The sequence below is a fragment of the Halichondria panicea genome, chromosome 10, assembly GCF_963675165.1.
Source record: "Halichondria panicea chromosome 10, odHalPani1.1, whole genome shotgun sequence".
In the NCBI taxonomy this organism is placed as follows: domain Eukaryota; kingdom Metazoa; phylum Porifera; class Demospongiae; order Suberitida; family Halichondriidae; genus Halichondria; species Halichondria panicea.
In genome coordinates, this window is record NC_087386.1 from 2,042,782 (window position 1) to 2,062,518 (window position 19,737).

The 19,737-nt window shown below is 40.3% G+C and overlaps 2 protein-coding genes across 3 annotated transcripts in view; both read left to right on the forward strand.

Moving 5' to 3' along the window:
- LOC135343374 (glomulin-like) overlaps positions 1-19,737 on the forward strand; it is a 37,208-nt gene that overhangs the window by 4,155 nt on the left and 13,316 nt on the right. The window contains exons 9-16 of one of the 2 annotated variants that reach the window (XM_064540378.1): positions 6,965-6,998; positions 7,107-7,196; positions 7,250-7,291; positions 7,721-7,879; positions 8,126-8,235; positions 8,298-8,361; positions 8,468-8,674; positions 9,473-9,963. In XM_064540378.1, coding sequence (XP_064396448.1) covers positions 6,965-6,998; positions 7,107-7,196; positions 7,250-7,291; positions 7,721-7,879; positions 8,126-8,235; positions 8,298-8,361; positions 8,468-8,674; positions 9,473-9,550 — 784 coding nt within the window. In that variant the 3' untranslated portion in view covers positions 9,551-9,963. Of the gene's footprint in view, positions 1-6,964; positions 6,999-7,106; positions 7,197-7,249; positions 7,292-7,720; positions 7,880-8,125; positions 8,236-8,297; positions 8,362-8,467; positions 8,675-9,472; positions 9,964-19,737 lie in introns of those variants that run through there. The other variant, XM_064540376.1, reaches the window with a different exon arrangement.
- On the forward strand, positions 16,684-17,576 carry LOC135343381 (GLIPR1-like protein 1). The gene is made up of 4 exons (XM_064540388.1): positions 16,684-16,844; positions 16,923-17,023; positions 17,110-17,228; positions 17,413-17,576. Exons 1-4 carry the CDS (start codon positions 16,824-16,826, stop codon positions 17,484-17,486), a joined length of 315 nt encoding a protein of 104 aa, XP_064396458.1. The 5' UTR covers positions 16,684-16,823; the 3' UTR covers positions 17,487-17,576.

The window sequence follows — 19,737 nt, forward strand, 5'->3', positions numbered from 1 at the left end:
GCAAATAACAACAAGATGATTGGTGATGTCACAAATCAATGAATATCATTGCATACGTCAGCAAAAGTAGCAAAACGGAGCAAAACCGTTTATGACAAGAAGGGCCGCTCTAGCAAAGAAGATACTTGTTTAGCTCCTGTAAGTTAGTGCAAATGAATTTTACACTATTGTAGTACATCCTTCTCAAAAATCAGACCTTAACTAGCATAAAATCGAAAGTTGTATTCCTAACATATTTGCCACCAAAAAACAACAAAATGCAGTATTTCTCAGAACTTACTAGTAGCCCAGACTTCCGTTGAAGCTCAAAAGATGAGCAATATACTCAGGTACATACACAACAAATTTCAGATCTTAACTCAAACAAATAAGCTACTTCTATTCCTAGCATATTTTTAGAGGTACACATCTTCAGACAGCCATTTCATAGTGATGATGTCATATGATGTAACAGGTGGTGGTCCAATGGAAGCGCCAATAGTTGAACTTTCAGTACCTGCACTCAAATAGATCACTTTTACTTCAGAAGATATGCCACAAAATGTGAAAAATAAAAAAAATAAAAAAAATCTACTCTCTTTGGTTGTTGCACTGTAGCCTGTTGGCAGATCTGGTACTTTTCCTGGTGCTTTCCCTGGTGCTTTCCCTGGTGATTTCCCACTTTACTTAAGTTTTTCCAGGTAACTCCCCTAGTTTCAGTGTTGTGCTTTGATGCAAAGGTGTGTACAGCAATAAATATACATTTCCTGGTTGCCAAGCCTGACCACCACCACTAACATCGAAGCATTCTAGTGCTAGTAGTACACTCGCTAAAGTGAAGAGAGTGTAGAATACCACAAATTAATATATGAGTAGTTGTACTTAAATGTGAATATCTAAGAAATGGTGCTGTGTAGGTGAATGAAGAAGCTACAACTAACTTTTGTTAATAAAAAAAAGTTGTCCAGAAACATGTTACTTCCAGAGATAATTGATATTACATACATTTTATCGGTTTATGATGTCACGTCTAAAAACTGCAAGTGTGTGACGTTTGTTTTCTATAGAGAATCGAACTAAAAAACATTTGCAAGGTGTAACGTTGCTAGGATTGCCAGGAAAAGACATAGAAAATAAAAATGTTTATTCCAGTCCTGTCTTCTCTTCTTGAACTTCTCTTGCTTCTTGATGTTCCTCTTAGGCATTTCACTTTCATTATTGAAGAGTATAATATACTTTTGTACTGAAAACATAAAGGGAATCGAACTAAAAAAACATTTGCAATGTGTAACGTTGCTAGTATTGCCAGGAAAAGTGCGAAAAAGCGAACAAACAAGAAATTTGGCGAGTGCATAACTCCAATCCGTTACAACGCCATGAACATGTACAGTCAGTGTTGATATTACATTACTCTGAGTGATTGGCTTTGTGCGTGAGTGCATATAATTGAGTGAGTGCACAGCTATGTGTGGTTAATGGTTTGATGTGTATGTTGGGTCCATATCGCATAAGCAGTCAGTTCCACTGAAATTAACAGCTGCTCGATTGCTATTACAATCTTTCTGTGTGCATGCAGCGTCTCAGTCAATTGTTGCATGAGTATAAAAACAGCAGCTAAACTTCTTTCTGTGTAGGTGTGTTATTACATAAGATGCAGCGTCTCAGTCGATTAATTACTGGCAGTCATTGAGTTTTAAAAGCAGCAGCTAAAATTTTTCTCGATTCAAAGTTTCAACTGCAAATCATCATTTTTCCGAACGGTTACTGCAGTACAGAAATGAAGAGGATTCGTTTTTGTTGCCTTCTAGCCATTGTCCTCTGTATTGGGACGGCTATAGCGAGTGATTATAACAAAGTATCGATCCACGGTGCTCACAATGATCACAAGGGTTAGGTGTCCCCAACTGCGTGCAGATAAAATTGGATTACACTTAAATAGAGAGCAAAATGAGAGCAAAATGATTAATTATCGCATATTAGTCATTAGATTCAAGGTATACGGACCGTTTTCTTTTTAGCCATGGCTATTCTCTGAAATTATTGCTGTATTCTTATATATAGTGTGCTGGTAGTGTGCAATAGAATACTTGCTAGTGCTTGCTATTCATTGAGGGCACTTACTTTCTCCACACCATGCAGTAACTCATCGGCTGCTTGATCAACAGCCCTATATATAATTATGTATACCTGCTGATTTCCGAAGAATTTGATTTAGCACCGTATTCATGCATCGAGCTATCTCTATTGTGTTGCATACATACACACACATTATTAGGCTTGTATGCTGACTGGACATTAAGGTTCTGCTAGCTGTTTTTATGCCTCGAGGCGTAGCCACACGAGGGATACGGTATAAAGCTGACTGTGTGTCTGTTCCAACTGTAACTGCTCAACGGTTGTAATGCGACGAAAACTAACAGCTTCTATAGGCTTCTAGCCACTTTCTCTTGGATTTTGATTTGTGGATAAGCAAACTAAAGCTTCTTTCTCAAGTTATGGCTAGTTTGACTCACATTGAAGGCTGTTGCAGTTTCTTCAGAATCTTTCGTAGCATTATCTGTTCGCATAACGTTTCTATTCAGTTAGTCTTGCACTAAAGCGCTAGCTTTTTGTTAGCTACAATAGGGCCGTAGATAGCTTAGATTTGCAGGGGTAGCAAAATAACAACTGAACATTAATTTTTACTAAAAAAAAAGGTCAACTGTTTTCATATCCTCTATATGGCAACTTCCAACTTGCTGTGGCACCAACTTAGAGCAACTAAAACAAGGTAGCTTGAACTAGGAATGCGCATGCTCCTGCTTCCCAGAGGCGCAGTGGAGCTCAGAATTTTACAAAAAGGTTGTAACTTATTCTCAGCACTCAGCATGCGCATCAGATAGCCCTGCCCACATCTCATTGGGCATGCATGTGCAGATCAATAATTTTAGCAAATCTGAGAATGCCAGGGGGGCAACTTCCCCCCTGCCCCCCCTCCCCGCTGTCTACGGCCCTGTACAACAGTCAGAAAAGAGCTGTAAAACTAGCTACCGTATTACTAGAATGGTTTGCGAGCATCAAATATTTGCAAACTTTGAGATGGTTGATCAATTCATAACAATAAAATCCGCAAATCCTAAATTATTACACACGATCCTTGCCAGAACGCAATAGTTAGATCGCAAAAGAGTCAAGTTTTTCACCAGCAAAATATTCTAGTAATACGGTATACTATAGCAGCCATTGACCTTTCAGACACACCCCTTATTTCTATGTACGTAATGCGCATGCGCGCTCGCCCCCACGTGTGAGAGAATAAGTCTAGAGCAGATCCTCCTGACAGAATCATCTTTTTCTTGAGGGCCTGGTAGCTACCATATACATATACAACAGCTAGATATAACAATGAATGTACACAAGTCTTTTCTTTTCATCTTATCTCAAGTTCTCAGTTATAATAGATATAAATATGCACTGAACTCCAGATTCTGGAAGAATCAATTTTCTTCTTTCTTGAGACCACAAAACACTACAATGATACCACAATAGATAACAACAATAATTATATGCATGTAATTAAACAATGCAAGTCAGCGAGTTTATATAGATAAGCTAACTTTAACATTAAGAAACTACTATAACACTAATACTTTTTGAGCGAAAGCATAACATGGCGAGAGGCATTAGCAAGCGCACGCTTGCAACATTCGTTAGCCCAGTGTTAAATACTGTGTGCGTGTTTGACATTTAGCTCATATTAATTTGACATTTAGTTTACATGCAGCTAAAACTGAGGTTACTATTAAGTTGTACGGTACATGTTCCTGTTTCGTTCTTGTTAGAACTCATCAGTATGACATAGTGCTGACTCAGCACAGTCATATACAGGACTAGTGGAAACACTGTCTAACAACTCCCCTGGGAGTGTCACAGTAGTGTAGTACTTGAAATGCCTATAGCCCTGTAAAGCATTTAAGTTTTTTTTGTTCAATAATGCTGTCTCGTAAAATCTGATTTATGGTTCATTAGTGGTTGATTCGATATCATTAGTTCACTGCATGCATGCATGAGTAGTGTGGATTTGACTTGCTGGTGTTTTATCTGCAATAATGAAGATCCTTTCCTAGCTTGAATGTATGATCATGATAATAGAGAAATTAGAAATTCCGATCGAGATTGATTAGTTGGTTGATTCGACAACTCTACTAAGAGATGTCGTACTGGTGAACAACCTCGGAAAGGGGATTTGATACAGGCTGAGCGTCGAGCGCTATGGTGATTCGATCATTATCACTTGAAACCACAGCTGACACGTTAGACAATATAGACTCAGATGACGATTATTCTTATTCCTCGCAAAACCCAAGAAATTAGAAATTCTGATCGAGATTGATTAGTTGGTTGATTCGACAACTCTACTTATACCACACTTACGTCACCACAAATTGATCTCATTGGTCAACAGCTGTAGGATATATAGAATATTAGCATACAGCCCCAGGCATGCACAGTTTTTCAAGTTGTTTTTTAGTTTTTTCATTTGTTCAAGAAAGTAAGCAAAGAGAAAAGAGCCATGCTTGACGGTACTAAGACTCAAAGCGACGGCAGAAACACGGAAGGTGCTCTCCAACAAGATGGCTATAAGCTTCCATGGGTCCATGGGCGCGGTTTAGATACAAGAAGAGCTTGCAACTCCAGTAAGGGACGTCGAATGGTCAACGCTTGGACCAAGGAAGCTCTTGAGCATCTGTAGGAGTCAACATGTTGCTCAACTAGCTCTTTGACGGCTGCAAAATCCGGCATAGTCTTGTTCTTTTTTGTAATCTGCATGGTGATTGAATTGTTGCTAGGGGGAGGTCCTTTTATAGTGCTGCGGTCACGTGGTATAAGTCAGATATGCCACACCTACTCGGAGGATATGCACCCTATATATCCTCCGCTACCGTGGTTACATACCCCTCGGCTCCGCCTCGGAGTAACCACGGTAGCGGAGGATATATGGGTGCATATCCTCCTCTTAGGTGTGGTATATCCTATACTAAGAGATGTCGTACTGGTGAACAACCTCGGAAAGGGGATTTGATACAGGCTGAGACAATGCAATGGATGATTTTAACCTCAATTCAATTTCCCTGGCTTCACAGTAAGCACACACAATGCTGGATATTGATTTTAAAGAAATCACGCTTAACCACTGAAGTTAGCGAAAGGCCTACCAGCGTCGAGCGCTATGGTGATTCGATGCCATTATCACTTGAAACATAACCAAAATTAAACCACAGCTGACACGTTAGACAATATATAGACTCAGATGACGATTATTCTTATTCCTCGCAAAACCCAAGAGTATATATAGGACCGCTTTCTGAAGCACATTCAAACAGATATAATATAAGGCCGGTTTCTTTCCTGGGTCAGAGAAGTTCGGAAGAGTTGATCCAGAACACCCATTTACGCTGAGTCATCTATCAACAATGTGTGAATAATTCCTGTTCTGAACAATTCTCTTGTATTCTTTCCTTGCAAAGTTGTCTGCTTTTCCCATTGTAAAATGTTCTGAACAATTCTCTTGAATTCTTTCCTTGCAAAGTTGTTTTTATTTTGCTTATTCGATATGTAAAATGTTCTGAACAATTCTCTTGAATTCTTTCCTTGCAAAGTTTTTTTTATTCTGCTTATTCAACTGTAAAATGTTCTGAACAATTCTCTTGAATTCTTTCCTTGCAAAGTTGTTCTTGATCGCAATGCTTCAACTATTTTTGTATCTAAACTCTGTAAATGAATAGACTCTGTAAATGTATACAGCATTCGTTGTATAGGCTGTATACATCACAGCTTCTTCTAGTTGATTGAAGAAACGATGGGCTTTTAGTGGCTGGATTATTAGCTTCATCATTGCAGGCTGCAGTATAGTAGAGTTGACAGCTTGAAGTTAATGTTGTGTAATTGCGTGTGAAGACTCTGGGTCTTTTTATAGCTATAGCTGTAGGCATGCACCTGCTGAGTGTGCTCTCCCTGCCATGGTAATTCCCCTATATAGTTGCATTGTAATACACCACTGAGTACAATAATGTACCACTGAGTGTACTTTCCCTGGTGATTCCCCTATAGTTGCATTGTCTATTGCCGCACCTGATATAATACACCTGAGAGGTCCCAGGGTTGTTAGCACAATGCATGTATTTTTTTACACAATGATGACTTCCTATATTGTACTCACATACGCCATGCAGCGTACATCATGCAGTATAGTTCTAACTCCCTGGTTGTTCCCCCAAACAGCCCTACATTATGCAGTATATAGTTCTAACTCCCTGGTTGTTCCCCCATACAGCCCTCAGTGCATGCACATGGTCATGTTTGGATGTTACGTAGCTTAATAAGGATATCATGATATCTTAACTCATTACATTACAGCACAATGCATGCAGTCATGTGCAAAAATGTTGACTAAAATAATGGTTTAGTAGTATGCCATCTTCAGAGGAAGTGCGGGGTTGAGGCTAGGGGCCATGTAGAGTCTGATAACAACTCCACTGGGAGTGTCACCATGCATGTACATGGTATGCTAGCTTGAGTGGCTCCTTGTATGTGGTGCAATGAAAATTCTTCTAAGAATGTCTTTTATCTCTGGCTTGCATTTATAAACAGCATTGTATGTAAATACCAGACCGTCTTTCGAAGAGTAGCAGCAGTCTGTAATCGGGCTATGTCTTTAGATGGTGATTTACATGATCAAGCTGTAGCCTCCAGTCGACAATTTGCTGCCTCGAGTTCTATCCACCCATCCGATTCGCTCTGTTAATTTTTTTTATAGCTAGCAGCTGCATGGTTACAGTAAAACATATATTGTTTATTTGTGAGGTTTCTCATAATGATTTTTAGGTTTAGGTATTAATTTACCCTGATGATGTAACCTTAAAACAGTTGCGATAATTGTACCCGGTATGACTATGCATGCAGTCATTCTTCAACTTTCATCCCCTTGTTCCTTTTTCCCCTGCAGGCCTGAGACAACAACAGTGGTGCTTAAAGGCTTGGTGAGTGCACTTATAGTCTAATCACATACCTATCTGCTCTCCAGTCACACATGCAAGCTACCTAATTATACCCCTAATCACATACCCACGCATGCTCTTCACACACAGGCTCTACTAGAGAGTGCTGTAGGGAGAGTGGAGAAAAATTCCCTACCTCTGGTTGCCTTGGAAAACAAACAATATATCAACCTGGCTAATGTGAGCGCCTCTTTATAATCTATAGTGCTATTGTTTGATGGTTCCCACCCCAGGTGATCACCAAGGTGATGGTGTCCTGCTCTGACAAGACAGCAGTGAGTTGACAGTATAACTACACTACGTTGGTATCGTAAACGAATCAGTCCGTGGATCTAATTTCAATTATTTTTATGATTTTCTGAAATCTTAGAAAGAAACCTTTCAAATTAAATGATGTCATCGAAGTTCATGCATATTTGTCAATTTGGCCATACCATGGATTATAATAACCCATGCATGGTCCTAGGCTGAAAATGGCCCCAACGAAACTTATCGTTTGTAAGGTCTCTTTCTAAGATTTCACATTGGATCAAAGTTATGGCTGTTGAGATATGTTACCCCCCCCCCCCGGTTTAATTAACGGTTCGGGTACTCTTCCAGCTACCATAACATGAAGTAAATTTACTGAAAACAGGTCGGAGAATCATTATTGTATCTTAGTCACCATGATTGCGTACTATACCTTCTCCTATATATATATACAGAGACAGAGGAGTGTGTCCCTGCTAATGAGACTGATCCATATCTTCACTGCCGACGGTCGTCACAAGCTCTACTCTCACTTACTGCACACAGTGTGTCACGGTGGAGTGGTGGGGCTACTGGTACACAGTGTCAAGAATGAAGTGGACACAGCTCTAAAGGTGACAGGGATTAGGGGGGAGTAACTACTTTGTTGGATTGTCCAACTTTCAAAAACGATATTATATACATCCAAGAGTAGATCTACTCTTGATACATCCTATAGCTCGTTGTGTGAGCTTTATCATAATTACATGTGCGCTTATAGATAATGCTTACATTAAAATATCTATAATTCCAAAAAATAATGTGTGTTTTTTCCTAGCTAACCTTGGGACCTTGTGATTTTTTGTGTTGTCTTAATGCAGGGAGCCTCAATGCTCACAGCCAGTCCCTTCCTTGGGGAGAGTTTGGGTCCATTGCTCAACAAAATATTCACCCTCTCACCTGACACACAACTCATGGAGGAAATGGACAGGTAAAGCCTGTGTGAAGCATATTGTAAAATTAATGATGTTTATGGTCTTCCCTATTATATAGGGTGATGGCTGCCTTGAACTTTCTCAGATACTTACTGATTGGGGATACACAAGAGAGAAATGAGGTCGGTGTTGTTAATCTACACTGTCTACCCTCTAACCCTCAATTAATAGTAGCCGACCTATATCTCCTAGTAGTTCATTCCTCTCCCCCCCCCCCCACACACACAGACTGGAGTGTGGGGTATCCGGTCACACCTCCACACTAGTTTTGTGGCCCCAGTGAGACAACTACTGACCAGCACTAAGATGGTGTGTAGACAAGAAATGGAGGCTGCCAGAGAGGAGAAAGGGCAAAGGGCAAAAGACGGACCAGAGGTGTGTGTAGAGGTTGCTGGGGAGACACTACCCAAGCTGTCAGAGAAGGAAGAGCTACAGGTATTGGTAATGGTGGCCAGGCTGCGTGTATGTTGTTTATGAATATCAATATTGGAGTCAGGAATATTGTTATCTCACTGATTGGGCTGCACTTCTTGCTCATCAGTGCAGAAGTACAAATCCTATATAAGCGTGTCCCCCAAGTGGCGTCAGAACAGTTGGCCAGGCCACGCCCAGCTACATATATACATGCATGCAGCTTTGCAGAATGTTGTAGCTAACAAACAACTAGCGCTTTAGTGCGAGGCTAACTCATAAGTTGAATAGACAGTTTGTGCGAACAGATGATGCTATGAGATATTCTGAAGAGACTGCAACAGCCTTCACTGTGTAGCTATAACTCATGAAAGAAGCTTTAGTTTGATCCAAGATAATGTCGCAGTGGCTAGAAGCATATACCGTATAGCACGAAATTTTCGAGGCACTTATATTTCGTGGATTGGCCTTTAAAAGCATTTCGTTGCACAATCTTCGCGGAATGACTGCTTACCGGAAGCCACGCCTTTACACGGTATAGCAAATAATTAAAGAACAATTTTCGTGTACTTAATTTTCGTGTATAGGATTGCTAACCCACGAAATCCGCGAAAATTTCGCGCTATATACGGTATATATAGAAGCTGTTAGTTTTCATCGCATTGCAACCGTTAAGCAGTATGTTACAGCTGGAACAGACACACACACAGTCAGCTTTACCGTATCCCTCATGCGGCTACGCCTCGAGGCATAATAATCAAACCTCCTAATTGTACCCACTCTTCACCTGATTAATTTATTACCCCTTCCCCTCGTGTGTAGATGCTGGAGGTGGTAGGTAACCACATGGACATGTTGGAGAGTGTACTAGTCAGAGTGGAGGAACTATTGGAACATTGAATATTACAGTGCAATTATGATTAAGTTTCACTATTATATTAATTACATGTACTTTTAACGGAGCCAAAACTCTCAAGAAGAAAAATAATACATATATCTTAAAATTAATGGTTTGAGCTTGCCAGGACTATGTACGTTTGTCTGCTGCTGCTGAACTATAGCCTCGTTCCCAGCCTCGTTGTCTCTAAAATAACGTTAGGCCGCCAACTAGCCTCTTTCCCAGCCGAGTTGTCTCTGAAATAACGCTAGGCCGCCAACTAAAAAAAAAAATCGGCCTGGGACCGAGGCTACTGCTGAACATGCACACTGTACTGTAAAGTTACTGTTTTTCTACTGCAGGTACTTGGAGAGGGTGACCTGATTCTAGTGGGTCTTGGGGAGCAGTTGGACTCTGAACCAGTGGAGAATTGCAATCCAACTATAGTGCTACAGGACAAGTACAAGGTATGCACATTAAATAAACTCATTTACCGTGTATAGTATAGTTACAGCGCCATCATAATTTAAGCGCCAACTCAGACTGAACGCAATTTTTTAGATCCTAAAAAAGCGCCAACAGTTGCTATAATTTTGTTATACAAAATTAATTATCTGCTATAACGTGCAAAGATTAAAGGCGTGGCTTCTGGTAAGCATTGTGCAACGAAATGCTTTTAGAGACCATTCTACAAAATATAAGTGCCTCGAAAATTTCGTGCTATATGGTAAATCGGTTTTGTCTTGTCATACTTCCGAACTTCCTCTATGTAAGTATTGGTTGTTTGTATTTCTCCATGCACTTCTGTATAATTATGAAATGCATGACCAAAGAATGTAGTTTCCCTGAGTCCATATATAGCTGCCAGGGCTGCATTGAGGGGGGGCGAGGGGGGTAATTCGCCCCCCCTAGGATCAGGCAGATTCATTTGTACTGCTATAATTCTGATGACTTCGCCCCTCCAACATTTTTAAATTGCCTAATTCGCCCCCCCCCCTGATCCAAAATCCTGAATGCAGCCCTGGCTGCTAGCAATAGCTCTTGTTTGGTTGACCTTATTTACTGTTTGAGATACGATAGCGTCATGTCAATTAAGCCATCCTATAACCTGCATGCTCATTCACAAAGCTGGGTGCAGATGAAATGCTTGTGTGACAGTATTGTTTCTAAGCTAGTGTTATAAATGAGTCAACAGCTGTGTATGGTATGTCTTGTGTGTCCAGTGGTGTGCTCTGCATTGTTAGCTCGGCATGATGCCCAGAGTGTTCTTTCCCTGGTGACTCTCCTATAAAGCTAGTTGCCAGGTTGTCTGGCCCAAGTATTGACACAGCTGGTGGACAGGTCCAAAGTAATAAAATAATAAAATAATAAAAAATAATAAAATAAATAATAAAATAATAAAATAATAAAAAATAATAAAATAAATAAATAATAAAATAATGGCAAATCGTGAACTTATAAAATCAGCACTTGTACTCCCTTAAAATTATTTAAATCTATGCTTAATGACCCTGTAGTACTTAGCATTCTTTGAATAGGTAGTTACACTATATATAATCATATATATATATATATATATTTTTTTTTTTAGGGTACTAACTTATTAGCTTCTGCTATTTTTATTGTATCCTGGCTTTGCCGAATTGTTTAAAAAAAAAAAAAAAAAAAAGTACTCGTCCTTACGCTATATGCAGCATCTGTGGTCGTCTGTGTATACACAGACGACTATAAATTATCTGTCAGCTGTTGTCTTATACCTACGTTGTACATAATGATTTCCAGTATACACATAGTATACCGTAATCGTTCTAATTATAGAACCAGTAAAAAATTATTATTTTTCGAAACAATGTACGAAAAAAGGTGATTTTATATGGTGGTATATGGGCGTTATAAAAGAGGGCGTCCTAACCGAGGCTGGTTCGACCGCTTACGGTAGTCCCTTGTGCTCACCCACCATGCAGCGTAAACTGTCAGATAGTAAAATAATGTTCTGATTTTACACAAAACACGTAACAGCCTAATTTGGCAGCAACCATAAATAGATCTACATAATTATAATTATGGCTGCTAAGCTAATTACATGCAGCAGGGGCTACAGCTGTTCTTAGTTCAGCCTCTGCTAAACAACTCTGCGAGGAGTGTTACAATTGTCGGCTTTGAACGTGATGCCGGCTGCTTGACTCTTCATAGCCATCGAGTGTAATCTTCAAGAGCTAGTTTCAATTCTCCTAAGAAATCCTCTCATCTCTTGTACACTTCTTTGCACTTGAGATGAAATCTCGTGATGAAAGTTGAAATGAGCTGCGTTGAACTGCGTTGAGAAGCTAGTTTGCAGTTGCTTTGAACATGAAGTTCGGAACTCTTCGGATATTCAATTCTCTTTAATACCTCTTTTGGTTAGTTCTGGAAATATTGATGCTGACATGGAGACTCTCTCTCTCAGACTTAAATTGAAGGTTTTAATTGATATATTTTGGATTCTGTTAGAGCTTTTTATAGCCTGTTGGCAGAATTGGTGCTTTCCCTGGTGCTTTCCCTGGTGATTCCCCAGGTGGGCCCCCTAGTCAGTGTCAGGGACTTACCCCACCATCTGCTATAGATGCCCCAATAATGATCAATTATTATCCAGAGACACACTCCCTGGTGCTTTCCCTGGTGATTCCCCAGGTCAGTGTCAGGGACTTACCCCACCATCTGCTATAGATGTCCCAATAATGATCAATTATTATCCAGAGACACACTCCCTGGTGCTTTCCCTGGTGATTCCCCAGGTCAGTGTCAGGGACTTACCCCACCATCTGCTATAGATGTCCCAATAATGATCAATTATTATCCAGAGACACACTCCCTGGTGCTTTCCCTGGTGATTCCCCAGGTCAGTGTCAGGGACTTACCCCACCATCTGCCATAGATGTCCCAATAATGATCAATTATTATCCAGAGACACACGGCCACGTGCATGACCAGCAAATGACTTGTGCATAAATACCGTATAGCGGTAATTTTTGGGGAGGGGGGTGCAAAATATTCATGGTTGAGCAATACTATTTTAGTCAGTTCGTCGATCTTGTTTTTGTGGTTGCTGCTTGCACTGCAGGTAAAGGTAGTCAAAGTCGCTTCATTCGTGGGTAAAATATTCGTGGTTCAACCATATATTTTGCCCCCCTCCTCGGAAATTACCAGCTATACGGTATCGTCAAGACTGTGGTGTACTTTTTGTTTTGGAACAGAGAAGGCAGGACATGCGTCATCGTGCAGTCACATGGCAATGGAATGTGTGGCATACAATGTTTACGTTAGGCTCTTGACCTTTTCTTATAGATTTCAGTGTAGCTATGATGCCTGCATGTGGTAGATCTACTGTTGTGCTTCTCTAACAAGCTCACATCACTTTCTAGTAATCTCGAATATGAACTGCATGCATGGATGCAAAATTAAGGCAATACTATTGTCCTATACCCACACAATGACTTCCAGTGTACGGCAATATAGTTATAACATTCCCTGGTTGCCAACCAGCTACTGTAAGTTGCTGTCCACTGCAAATTCAGAGCATTCCAGTGCTAATGTTTGTATACGTATATGCATGTATAATATTATACATATACTGTCATGCAGTAAAGCAGGCTAATAAAAACATCTTCATCCAGTCTAGATCGAGAGTACGTAGATTACCACAAATTTGTGAGTGAGTTGTTGTGATTGCTAAGAAATAGTGCTGATATGAATGAATAAGCTAAGGTGGACTGGTGGGTTTGTGTTAATAGCAAAAAGGGGCGGAGCTAGGGCCGGGTCCAGGAAATTTAGGGACATCAGTCACATGGCAATGGAATGTGTGGCATACAATCTTTACGTTAGGCTCTTGACATTCAATATTTTTATGTAGAAAATGCATAGATTGTTGTTTTGTTGTTAATTATACTCTTGCCCTAACCACAACCTCAAGAGTTATAGGAGATGATGTACAGGTTTTATGAAATGCCTGTCCACTTTGTCAACTCACCCCAGTGGAGCATGATTGTATTGTTCATTTCTAAAGTTTGGTGTGGATGACAGGCTTTGTGTTACAGTTGAGTTCCCCTGCAGAGCTGTGTGTTTGAGGGAATCCATATCTCAACACAATGCTATGGAGAAATACGAGCTGATAGTTCGTTGTTAGGTATAAGGGCTTCATGATTGTATTGCTAAAGTTTAGTGTGGATGACAGGCTTTGTGGTTGAGTTCCCCTGCAGAGCTGTGTGTTTGAGGGAATCCATATCTCAACACAATGCTATGGAGAAATACGAGCTGATAGTTCGTTGTTAGGTATAAGGGCTTCATGATTGTATTGTTCATTTCTAAAGTTTAGTGTGGATGACAGGCTTTGTGTTACAGTTGAGTTCCCCTGCAGAGCTGTGTGTTTGAGGGAATCCATACAGAGGATTTCAGGTTGGTTGGCAGAAGTTAAAAGTTGAAGTGCAGTCAACCATGACCACGTTGCATTAGTAGGAAGAAATTAAACACACAGTGTGTGGTCATGGTTGAGTGCACTTCAACTTTTAACTTCTGTCAACCAACTTGAAATTCTCTGTATCTCAACACAATGCTATGGAGAAATACGAGCTGATAGTTCGTTGTTAGGTATAGGGGCTTCATAAAATTAGTCAATTACTGAAATAACTTGTTTGTTAGTAACACTATCTTTCTGTGTGTGTGTGTGTGTTGCATAAGCTTCAGCGTAACAGTCAATCACTGGCGATCATTGAGTATAAAAGCAGCTAGGCTTCGATCTGCTCGATCCAAAGTTTCAATTGCAAGTCTCATCGTCTTTCCCCGAGAAATACAGCATTTGTACTATGGCAATGAAAACAGGAGTCGTATTTTGTTGCCTTTTAGTTATAGCCGGCATTGTGCTCTGTACTGGGTACCTGACTCCTGAGGAGAAGTTAATTATCCTCAATGCTCACAATGATATCCGGAGTGATGTGTCCCCTACTGCAGCCAATATGGTTAAACTTGTAAGTCACACACACACACACACACATAGCCATCTATTTATTTCTATACACTAAGTTCTTTGTTGGAGTGGCCTTACAATCAGCATGGCCCCAAGTGAATAGCTACAATAATTATTTAGTTCTGAATGCAATTGCAACAGATGAATGGGGAGGGTTAGTGCACCGTTAAAGACTCTTTAACCCATCATTCTCGGCTGTTTGCTTTTTCTATACCTGTATGGTTTTGTGTTGTCTACCGTACTTATTCGATTTAAAGCGACCCTCCAAATATGCGACACCCTCAATCTTTTCCAATTTTCTGACCTCTAAAAATAGCGACTGCAGCGTTCACAATTTTTTTTTTATGTCGCGTCCTAAATAGAGGTCAAACCACAGCCTCGATTCCAGGCCGCAAGAAACAATGTAATTTAAGCGGCCTATAATCGAGGACAGTAGAATAACCTCCAATTAGTGTGACCCTCTAAATATGTGACACCAGGACTTCAACATATTTTTCAACCTCCAAAAGAAACGACCTCTGGCTTCGTAATTATTTAAAAGTGTCGCTTTAAATCGAATAAGTACGGTACTCTTTTTTTTATGGTTTACTGTAGTTCCCTAAATACAAATCTTGTCGTAAATACACTAGCCAACCGTAAGAATAATCTATCATCAGATGTTAAAATTAAATTAAGTGAGCATCCCGTTTGAGCTAGTAATATGAGCAGTGGACACAATTCCACCGTCTGTTATTTATTATTTTCTTATTTTGAAACCTCACACACACACACACACACACACACACACACACACACACACACACACACACACACACACACACACACAACTACCCCCTCACACACACCATAGTATAGAGGAGAGGGATTGGAAACACATACGTAAATGCCCGGCCCATCCGTGTCACGGTTATATTTCTTCCTTTCCTACCTCTGTCACTAGAAATTGACCTTTATCCTATGATAATTTTAGTCTTTAACAGCCAAAAGACAGGCATGCAGGAAGGCTACTATACTGACTAGCCAGAAAGAGACATGAGACAGGCAGGAAGGCTACTAGGATCAAGTTAGGCTACTAGCTTCCATTCGTGTTTCAGAAGTTAGTATTAGAGGAGCTTTTCGCCATTGTATGAAAGAGTTTACAGTACAGTGTTAATAGAAGTTCAAGAACTTGTTAACTTCTCTTTTATAGATCTAGATCATAAACAATTAACATAATTATTGTATGTTTGTACTCGTGATGTAAAGACAGAAATAATGATGCAATTTTCTTGAACGTCCTCTTTGGTAGTGGTTCAGTGAACGTGCTACAGTCTGCCAATGTAAACCCTGAAGAAGCATCATCAGATGCACACAATCTGAAATTAAACAGTATCAGTTTGAGATAACAGTTACCTTGGTGGGTCTTCCAAATGAGACTTCCGTCGTTTATTCTCTCATAACTCTTCCCCAAAAAACTTGCCGATCCATTCGTATAACTACAAATGAAGTGTACAATAGCATGTAGTAACATTAAAAGGTCACTTCTAGCCTATATACATTTGCTACTTCAACACCTGCACTTTCACAAAATCCCACAAGTGAAAATCACGAGTGTGATAATAAATTTGAGCAAATACTACCATGGAGAGTCAATCACAAAGTTGCTACATTCAAAACACACCACTGTACTTGTCTTCAATCTCGAACAGGCTGTACTTCTTTTTGAAAAAATCCTACAATCCTCAGCCAGTCAAGGAAAGCTAAAAAAAACTCATGAAACTCCTTTAGTAGACACTTCTATAGGTTAAGGTTACATATACTAGGTACTAAGAGCATAGTACTCACTAGCTGGCATAGCCCTGTGCAATATCCCTGAGGCCAAGGCACTTCTCTGCCCTTCTAAAAAAGATGCCTTGCTTCAGTTGCCGCTACAGCATTGCGTGGGCGTATGCGAGACACGGATGGGCCGAAATTGTACTGAGTCCACATGCGTTTCTAATCCCTCTCTTCTATAATCTATGCACACACACACACACACACACACACACACAACCACCCCCTCATGCACACACACACACACACACCCTCACATGCAGGAGTGGAGCGATGTGCTTGCCAATATTGCACACACACATGCTGAAAAGTGCATTTATGCTCACAGCGACAAAACTGAAAGAAACAAAGCAGGAGCTCCTTCTTTCTCTTCAGTCGGTGAAAATGTCTTAGCAACCACCGGAAAGATCGACTATAAGTTGTTTGTCGACTACTAGGGGACAGAAAAGCAGCACTATAGTTACCCCAATTGTAAATGGGGCGAAATGTGTGGTCATTACACCCAGGTAAGATGCGAGATGTACCATGCATGCATGCATGTATATAGGGAGGTATATAGCATGATATTGCATATCTACGTGTAGATAGCCTGGGCCAAAACAACCCACGTTGGATGTGCCGTTGCCGACTGTCCTTATTTTATGGGTTTCAGTTTAAAGATATTCGTGTGCAACTATGGACCGGCGTGAGTGTAGTCTTCATTATTTTGCATTGCTCGTCTAACTATCTCTATATATAGGTATTGTAGGGCCCTTTCGTTTTTCAATGCAGGGGTAACTATGTTAGAGTCAATCCGTACATACAAGGATCCTCGTGCAGCCAGTGTCCAGCTGGGTTAAATACGTGCAGTAATAACTTGTGCTCTTCTGGTTCAGTCTCCTCAACTGTTGGTGAGTGGCTTCCTAAGCTAGCTGCATGTATACATTGTATGCGACCTGTGCACTATTATAATAGCTCATTACAAATGGTTGCAGGTTGCCATAATTATTTGTATAAGCCAGCTAGTATACAATATAGTTAGCATAGTTACGCCAATTTGAAATTGTAGTAACTGCTCTGTTATTCTCCTCACAGACACCTCTTCCAGTCTAGAGGCTCTCATTCAGCTCATCATGAACATGAAGGAGGCTGAGAGAGAAAGGGAATGAAACAATGTCGTAGCTATATGAACATATGAACATGAAGTTAGTGAGTAGCTGTATACCAATTAGTGGTTTGTAGTTCTGAAACGGATCAGTCATGCATATAGTTTATTCATATCGTTTAATTGCAGTGTAGCTGCTCTAACCGATAGAATGATTTTTCTCTAGTTTGGTTAACGTTGAATTTAGTACTGATAATACTTATTGTAGCTTTATGTCAATATTCTCAAAGTTGAGTGCAGATGATTGGCTTTGTGTGTGGTGTGTGTCTGAGTGCATATGATGGGAGCTTAATGATCTGATGTGTTTGTTGGGTCCATATATCGTTCCACTGAATTAAACTGCTAGTAATACAATCTTTCTGTGTACGTGTATTATTACATAAGATGCAGCGTCTCAGTCGATCAATTGCTGGCAGTCATTGAGTTATAGAAGCAGCAGCTAAACTTTTTCTCGATTGAAAGTTTCAACTGTAAATCATCACTTCCAAACGGTTACAGCACTACAAAAATGAAGACAGTAGTCATTTTTTTGCCTTTTAGCTGGCATTGTCTGTATTGGAACCGCTATAGCGGAACGGTTATCAGCCTGAGTGATGCTGACAAGTCATTGATCGTCAAGGCTCACAATGATATCCGTAGTGATGTGTCCCCTACTGCAGCCAATATGGTTAAACTTGTAAATCAATATATACATACACACACACACACAACCACCCCCTCATGCACACACACATGCACTCACATGCAGGAGTGCTTCCCAATATTGCACACACACAAGCTGAAAAGTGCACATATGCTCACAGCGACAAAACTGAAAGAAACAAAGCAGGAGCTCCTTCTTTCTCTTCAGTCGTTGAAAACATCTTAGCAGGCATTTTCAACAAATTTAAATTGACTATCAGTTTTTTGTCGACTACTGGGGGACAGAAAAGCAGCACTATAGTTACCCCAATTGTGACTCGGGCAAAGTGTGTGGTCATTACACCCAGGTAAGATGTGAGATATACGTGTATACCATGCATGTATATATATAGGGAGGTATATATAAATTATAGGCATGATATTGTAATTTACATGTAGATAGCCTGGGCCAAAACAACCCACGTTGGATGTGCCGTTGCCGACTGTCCTTATATTATGGATGACCGTTTAACAATATTTGTGTGCAACTATGGACCGGCGTGAGTTATTCATCATTTTACATTTGTTTTTCATTATTTTGCATTGCTCGTCTATTTCTATATACGTATTTATAGCATTATAACATTTATAAGGCTCTAAAAGAAACCATTCGTTTCAATGCAGGGGTAACGTTGGTGGAGAGAAACCGTACATACAAGGATCCTCGTGCAGCCAGTGTCCAGCTGGCTTAAACACGTGCAGTAATAAATTGTGCACTTCTGATTCAACTGTTGAATTGCACATGCAACCATTAGTCTCTGCACATGCAGTGATCATGTCTGCACAAACCATTAATCTCTGCACATGCAGTGATCATGTCTGCACATGCAACCATTAGTCTCTGCGTGTGCAGTGATCATGTCTGCACATGCAACCATTAGTCTGTGCACATGCAGTGATCATCAATTAATTGAACCCAAGGTGTACTAGCCTCGAATCCCTAACCCTAAGCTTATCTCCGTTGAAGGACCAGCCATCACACCATCAAACGTTAAACATTCACAACATGTAGCCACGAGGGCAAAATTCTACTGCGCATGCCCATATGGAGAGCCGCAAAATCAGCTAAGAAAAAGGACATAATTATAATTATTATCACTGCAGACACTAATGGTTAAGGTTGCATGTGCAGAGACTAATGGTTGCATGTGCAGACATGATCACTGCATGTGCAGAGACTAATGGTTGCATGTGCAGACATGATCACTGCATGTGCACAGACTAATGGTTGCATGTGCAGACATGATCACTGCATGTGCAGAGACTAGTGGTTGCATGTGCAGAGATTAATGGTTGCATGTGCAGACATGATCACTGCACACACAGAGACTAATGGTTGCATGTGCAGACATGCATGATCACTGCATAAGGCGATCATTGCACGTGCATGCTATCTCAGTATATTCACACCAGGACACGCCTATGTACATGCAGACATTGTTATTGAAACACACGGCGCGCCATAAGTGCGTAAAAAAAAATTATGTTCAGACTCCGTCCTTTGTGAATTTTCGTCAGTTAAAAAAACAGGATATGACGTCATCAAATAATGAGTAATGAAGACCTCCCTCCCT

What these genes read in the sequence shown, in the direction of transcription:
- LOC135343381 (XM_064540388.1), top strand. Translation starts at nt 16,824, where the DNA reads ATGTGTGGTCATTACACCCAG. An exon ending in TGTGTGGTCATTACACCCAG is followed by an intron (nt 16,845 to 16,922) that starts GTAAGATGCGAG and finishes ATCTACGTGTAG; the next exon opens with ATAGCCTGGGCCAAAACAAC. An exon ending in GTGTGCAACTATGGACCGGC is followed by an intron (nt 17,024 to 17,109) that starts GTGAGTGTAGTC and finishes TTTTCAATGCAG; the next exon opens with GGGTAACTATGTTAGAGTCA.